General features: G+C 31.6%; 1 protein-coding gene across 2 annotated transcripts in view; it reads right to left on the bottom strand.

The window, feature by feature from the left end:
* Nucleotides 1–2,363: 2,363 nt before the first annotated feature.
* ftz-f1 (ftz transcription factor 1) overlaps nt 2,364–7,906 on the bottom strand; it is a 213,203-nt gene continuing 207,660 nt past the window's right edge. For both annotated transcript variants that reach the window (XM_065503754.1, XM_065503755.1), the window contains 3 exons: nt 6,751–7,009; nt 6,564–6,664; nt 2,364–3,798 (listed from right to left, as the gene is read on the bottom strand). In XM_065503754.1, coding sequence (XP_065359826.1) covers nt 3,649–3,798; nt 6,564–6,664; nt 6,751–7,009 — 510 coding nt within the window. In that variant the 3' untranslated portion in view covers nt 2,364–3,648. The remainder of the gene's footprint in view (nt 3,799–6,563; nt 6,665–6,750; nt 7,010–7,906) is intronic.

The raw sequence follows: 7,906 nt of genomic DNA, 5'->3' as shown, positions 1-7,906 counted from the left end.
GGGTCGGAAAATTATATTGTGGAAATTACAAACGGAATGACAAACTTATATACATATACCCTTCTTACGAAGGTGAAGGCAGGCGCCGATCCAGAGGGATGAAATAGGAAATTGCCCCCCCCAAAACCGAAAAGTTTTCACATAAAAAAGGAATAAAAAGAAAAATGTAGAACAGATTTTAATTTACCCCCCCCCCCCCAAATGGTTGACCTGGATCCGCGCCTGGGTGAAGGGTATAAAAAAGTGACACTGAAACACACCGATTGCTCACCAATACTTATGGTGAATGTGTTCCATCGGTTTCAAAGTGCGAGAGATGGATTGTGCGGTTCAGAAGTGGTGATTTTGACACGGCAGACAAAGATCGCTCAGGCCTGCCAAAAAAGTTTGAAGACCAAGAATCGGAGGCATTACTCCACGAAGATTGTTGCCAAACTCAACAATAGTTTGCGAAAATCATTGGGAGCTACTCAAGCAGCAATTTCAAAAAGTTTGCGAGCATCTGGATTCATCCAAAAGCATGGAAATTGGGTACCATACGAAATGAAGCTTACTTGCAATGAAAAATGGATCCATTACGATTACCCGAAGCATAAGACATCGTGTGTGAAGTCCGGCCAACCAGCCGAATCGATACCAAAGCCAAATAACCATGTTGCACGTTCCCACGACAATTGGATCTACGCTCCGGAAGGACCCGATTCTCAATCGGTCAAAGATTGTCAACCCAGCAACAACTGTATCAACCGGAAGTTTTCTCCCCAGGGAAGAACTTCCAACAACAGCGGAACTGTTACAATAACAACAACAACCATGGTGCTAAGGTAATGCTCTGTATTTGGTGGGGCAAAAGGTTCCTATCTATTATGAGTTGCTGAAATCTGACCAGACCATCATAGGGAACCTGTACCAAACGCAACTGATAACCCGAAGCGTATGAGATCGTACGTGAAGCCCGTACGATTCACCAATCAGGTGATTCGACACCAAATATCCATGGCGATAAGGTAATTATATGTAGCAAAAGCTGCTGAGATCTGAACAGACCATCACAGGGAACCCAGAAAACGTCCAGACATGAAACCGTAATATTCCATCATGACAACGCCCGGCCACATTATGCAATACCTGATAAAAAACTATTTAGAATGAAGTGGTTGGGTTGAGGTTTTACCTCAATCGCTTTATAGTCCAGACATTGCCCCGTCCAAATACTATTTGTTTCGATTAATGGAGAACTTTCTCTCTCTGGTATACATTTCACTTTGTAACAGAGCTCCCACATTGGCTTGATTCGTTCTTGGTCTCAAAAGATGAGCAGTTCTTTTGGCTAGGAATCCATATGTCGCCAGAAAGATGAGAAAAGGTCATAGCTTACAATGGCCAATATTTTGAATAAATTTATATTGTGCAAGTGTTTCTAAATAAAAGATAAAAATTTGAAAAAATCCCACATGGAGCCAAATTACCGCATTCGATATCGAGTAAAATTGATAGTAATTTTTTTTTTTTTGAGATTATGGCATTCGATAGCTCATTCGATCACGAATGCAGTAATTTGGCCCCTGTCTATACTTGACAAATAATTATCAGGATAATTTTTCTAAAGTAGTTTCACTATGGCTGAGTGTTAATTGTATTCACGGACCCTTTTATTTTGATTAAATTAAACAATAAAAATAATAAATTAAATTAACTTTGCTACAAGTTGAAGTGATTTTAAAAATTTTGTTTTTTTTATTACTTTTTTTTAGTATCTCTTTTGTTTGTTTGACAAATTTTTTTTTGCGGTTGTAGGTTGTTTTGTTTATACAATTTTAAAATAAAAAAAAAATTACAGACAAAAGTTTTTTTTTTTAAAATATAAGAATTTTTATAAGATTAAAAAGAAAAAATAAACTAAAAATTAAAAAGGAAAATTATAAAAATATAATTATAAATCAAAATAACAATTAAAAGAAAAGTACAAAAAAAGAGGAAAAATAATAATTATTTATATATAAGAATAATGATAATTATGATAATAATAATAATAATAAAAAGAGAAATTAATTATAAACTACAACATAATTGTATGTATGTATGTTTAATGTAAAATGTTTTGTTTTTTGTTTAATAAAATTTTGTTTAAAAAACTATGAAGGTAGTAGTTATTGTATGGTTTGAATTTTTTAAAATAAAATTAATAATTAAAAGTAAATAAAATGTTTATATAACAAAAAGAAAATAAAAATATTTATATTTATATATATATTGTATGTATGTATAATGATTGACAATAATATTTATTTATTTATAATTAAAAGAATAGTTTAACATTTAAAATAAAATTAATAATAATAATAAAAAAACCGTTTAAAAAATAAACCTCTTATAAGTATAAATTAACAGAAAGAATTGTTGTAGTTGTAGTTTTTAATTATTTAAAAAATAATTATTATTTTTATATATATTTAAAATATAGTTTAAGGTACATTTTTTTCTTTTCTTTTAAATATTTTTTTTAATTTTAATTTTTTGCAATGTACTCCCTAAAAAGTGTTAATTTTTTTTTGTTTTTTTTTAATATTAATTTAATAATAAAACAAGAACGAACAATTGCTGTTTGATTTTTTTTTGTTTGTTGTTGGTTTTTTGTTGTTGTAGTGGTATCTGTTGTAAGTTTTTTTTTATGTTTTAAATTTTTAACATTTAGATTTTATTTTTGTTTGTTAAACATCAAGCAACAATTTGTTTTATTTTTTTTTTGTTTGTTTTTTTATTAATTAATAATAATTAAAATCTAAATACATTTATAACGTTTTATTTATTTTATTTATAGTTAAATTGTTTGTTGGTTTGTTTATGTTACTTAATTAGTGATGTTTAATTTGTTTCTGGTATTTTTTAAATAAATTTTGTTGGTTTTTTTTTGTTTTACTTTTTTTCATAAAGTAGTTTTTGTTTTAGTTTAGCTTACATTTAAATTATATTTACATAAAATAACAATTAGTTTAAATTTCTGTTTGTTTGTTTTTTTTCACAAAATATGTTTTACTTACTAAAATTAACAACAAAGTTTTTTATGTTTTTATTTTGTATAATATAGGTATATATATAGAGAATCCCCAAAATTGAAAATATATAGCTGTATATATGTATCATTATTTTAATAATTTTGTTTCTTTTTTATAAATAACCACAAAAACCATTTTAATTGGAAATTAAAAAGTTGTTAAATTTTCTTATTTTTTTGTATGTATGTTTGTTTGTTTGTTTTATGCCTGAAAGTATGCCTTAAAAAAGGTGTCTTAAAGCCTGAAAGTATGTTTATTTATTTTTTATATATTTTTTCTTCTTCTTTATCTTATAATTGTCACAAAAATATAGTTTTTATTTATTTATTTATTTATTTCTTTCTATCTTTCATCATATTTGTTTTGTTTTTTAAGCTTTGCTTTTTTATCTATTTTATCTGTTTCTAGTTTAAAACCATTTTGTTTTTAATTCTTTAAATTTGTTTTTAACTTTAAATGATTTTTGTGTGTGTGTGTGTGTGGGTGTGTGTGTGTTTTATTACTTATTTATATTGTATATAATACCCGCCCCTTATAGTGTTTAATCATTTATATTTTTGTTGCCTTAAAATGTGTTCCATTACACATTTTATTACACCTTTCGTTTTGCGTGCAACATTTCCATGAGTAACGTTTGTGTGGGTGCACTGCCGGCACAGTGTTTTGAATATAAGTGCTCTTCACCACGCGCTGCCATCGCATGTATGTCTGGCAGTATACTTAACAGCCTCCTAAATTTATCCTGCAATTACACAATTAGTTATAAACAGTGTTAGAGAGTTATTAATCATATTTTTAGTTACAATTAATCAATTAATATTATCTATATATCCATCTATATTTATAAAAGAAAGACATTACTAAGTGACTGACTGACTGATTCATCATCGCACAGAGCAAATAACTAAATCTAGAGGCAAGTGTTACAAAAACCATTTAAAAAAGAACTGGTTTTTGGTACTTTGTTATTATTCGATAAGTTAAGAATACGATTTAACACTGTATGTTTCTGTTTATTGGCTTAAAAGATATTTGGGCTGCCAAAAAGTACCAAAATACAGATTTACCCGTTTTCTTACCTAAATGTTTAAAAATCGAGCAGTATTTTGGTACTTTTTTGACAACCTAGGTTAGGTTATTAAGGCAGCCATTATTAACCAGCTCACTTGTGGCCATGAATTGGTCCCTTTGTGATACCCTAAGGATCATGCTCAGGTCCTCAAGAGGTCCTTTACATGTCAGAAATGGGTTCAGTGCCGAACCATCCTGACGCACGGATAAACGAATCAATCTTCCTAATATCCACAGAAGATAGATCCGCTAGGCCGTGCAAAAATTGACTACCTATTGTCGCAGTCCGAGCCCCCGATAGAGCAGGACAAATACAGAGGATATGTTCAACCGTTTTCTCCTCGTCTTCATCATGGCAACTTCTACATAAGTCATTGTATGCTGTGTTCAGTCTCCTAGTATGCGCACCAATCAAACAGTGTCCAGTAAGCACTGATATCAGAGCTCGCAGCCTAGCCCGTGAATGACATTGATGGTCAAAAACAGGTAACGTGAGCCTCGATATCGAGCAATTTGTCAGATTACACCATCTAAGCTTAGCAGACTCAAATAATTTACGCTGTATGAATGATTTACATCATGATAGCGGTAAACCGACCTGAAGATCGATCTCATCGACTTGTAGACGTGAGCCCCTTTTGGCCAGTCCATCCGCAATAGCATTGCCATGTATACCAGAGTGACCCGGCACCCAGAATAACTCCAGGTTAGAATGTCTCGTTAAGAGATACCCCGCATTCATGTACCAATCTGGATGTCGAGTAGAAACCAGATAGGGATTTGTAAGCAGGCTTACTGTCGGTACAGATACGGATATTCACACCAAATAACCTATATTACTTCATCCAGTGTACCCCCTATTGATCCCTGAAATTATATTACATTGATCCTGTTTGTATAGCTCTATAGTTCTGCATAATAGGTTAAGTCCACGTATGAATCAAAAAGGAGCCCCACCACCCTTTGGACAAACAATCATTACCGCATTGAATCTCGATGCCTATCAACTTCATTCAGAGATATAATATAGTCCATAACAACTCCTGATCGTATCTCATACCACGATGAGGACACGAGAAGTCCGGTAATCCGACATCACCATAATACTCCTAAAGCACTCCTTAAACACTCTCTAGTGCAAAAGATTATGGAGTAAATTTGCGCAAATTTGGTCCACAAATACATAATTCGCTCCTGTTTAATGATTTAGAATCAGTATTGTTCACAGACGTTACCTAGTCAAACCAACCTAACAGCATTTGATAAGGACAAATGGGTGGAAAAGGATTATAAGTTCAAATCATGGGACAGATACGAATATTCGAATGCAATAAAATCGCAAAGTTTAATGAAAAGTCGAAGGTGGCAAAGGAAACTGTCCAAGCAAATTTGGTCCACAAATTCATAATTCGCTCCTATTTAAAGATTTACCAGTTAGAATCAGTGGACACAAGTATTGTTCACAGACGTTACCTAGTCAAACCAACCTAACCACATTTGATAAGGACAAATGGGTGGAAAAGGATTATAAGCTCAAATCATGGGACAGATTCGAATATTCGAATGCAATAAAATTGCAAAGTTTAATGAAAAGCCGAAGGTGGCAAAGAAAACTGTCCAAGCAACTAGTCAGGAGACGTCAATTTAAAGACCTGTATCAATATGACGAGAGACAATTCTGGACACAATTACTTAAAGACGGACAAGGCTAATTAATCTACTCTAATATGAAACATATACAACAGAAAAATACCATGATTAAGGTATGTAATTTGCTCAGACTGTGGGATGTTAACACTGTTTAGTGTCACTGGTGGACAATTTCTTCTTCAATTTTATAACCACGTCTCCCATCCTTCTGGCAACATATAGATTCTGAACCTAAAGAACTACTCATCTTTTGAGGCCAAGAACGAATCAAGTCTACTGCCAATACTGTGTTCCAAAGTGAAGCGTATCCCAGAGAGTGTTCTGCATCGATTGAATCAAATAGTATTCGGACGGGGCAAGGTCTGGACTATAGAGCGGATTATACAAAACTTTCCAACCAGTCTAAATAGTTTTTAAGAAGTATTACAACATGTGGCCCAGCGTTGTCATGATCGAATATTACGGTTTCACATCTGGCCACATATTCTGGGCGTTTTTCGGCAAATTCTCTCACAAATCCTGGAACATCCATGGAAACCACTATTGGAACCAGCTTTTAAATGAATTAACAATTAAACAACATAATTTGCTTTCAATTTGCTACCAAACAAATTATTTACAAACAAACCCCTACCCTGCCATTAAAAACCAACACCCTAAAGTATGCTTTACTTTTTAGATTTGTTTATTTCTAGCATCGAAAACCATATCAAAACAAACTTCTAGGTGGCATAATAATAATATTAATAATAATTTCCACTCAATTTATTATATTAGCACACTTACCGTCACAGATGGATAACACGTTAATGTATAATCTAATAACGCTGCTTGTACATTTTCATGACCCTGCAATACAGTTTTCTTATTGATAATACCTCGTACATCTGAAAAGTATTCGAAAATTAAAATTAATTCAATTTGTTTTTAATTTAAAGTTGTATTTTATTTGCTTTGTATTACAAATACTTACCTGGATTTAATAAAATTAAAAATTTCATACACACATAATCGCCCATATCGAATTTCAAATCCTGCAATTTATTTTGCAACTCATTAAAATAGTCGGACAGCTGTGGTACGCCCAGAAGGCCTAAACTGAGGAGATTAAAGACTTGACCATTGTTCAGTTGGGTTTCGTCGGGCAGGCCATTGTGTATGCGCTGATGTAGGTGATCCAATACTAACATATCGGACCATGAATGTTGTAGAAGTTTCATTTGATCGTCGACCTAGAAGAGAGGATTTCAAAAAATAAATATTAAAATTGGTGTTCCAAAATATAATAAAATAAATTAGTTTTCAAAACTTAAGAAATATTGAATTAAAAATTTAGTTTTATGAAAAAGGTATTAAGAACAAACAAGACAGTTTTCTTATAATAGAAAAGTGTCTTGTTAAGACAGTTTTCTTATAATAGAAAAGTGTCTTGTTAAGACAGTTTTCTTATAATAGAAAAGTGTCTTGTTAAGACAGTTTTCTTATAATAGAAAAGTGTCTTGTTAAGACAGTTTTCTTATAATAGAAAAGTGTCTTGTTAAGACAGTTTTCTTATAATAGAAAAGTGTCTTGTTAAGACAGTTTTCTTATAATAGAAAAGTGTCTTGTTAAGACAGTTTTCTTATAATAGAAAAGTGTCTTGTTAAGACAGATAGAAAAGTGTCTTGTTAATAGAGTTTTCTATAATAGAAAAGTGTCTTGTTAAGACTGTCTTCTAATAAAAAAGTGTTTTTTTTAAGACAGTTTTCTCATCTAAAATCTAGCAAATACTAAGAGTGAATTATCTTTATTAAAGAGTTACAAAAAGTCTCTCTTTAAATACTGGTTTATTTTTGGAACAAAAATATCTAGGTTTTAGAAACACATTTACATACTTGGACAAATAGACACAAACACATTGATAAGAAAACTAAAAATAAAATCGAAATTATTACAACAATGTAATAATAATAATAAAATAAATTGTCTGACAGTGACTGAGCCGAGCTAAACAGAGGAGATCTGCTGTTGCGTCATGATTTCTATATATTTTTGTTGTTTTTTCTTAACACCAGCATGACTACTTTATTATTACAAGTCGTCTGTATAGTAACAAAACAAACAAAAAATCAGCAGCAACACCAACAACA

Source organism: Calliphora vicina, chromosome 3 (genome assembly GCF_958450345.1).
Source record: "Calliphora vicina chromosome 3, idCalVici1.1, whole genome shotgun sequence".
NCBI lineage: Eukaryota > Metazoa > Arthropoda > Insecta > Diptera > Calliphoridae > Calliphora > Calliphora vicina.
This window is presented reverse-complemented; position numbering and strand designations above follow the sequence as displayed.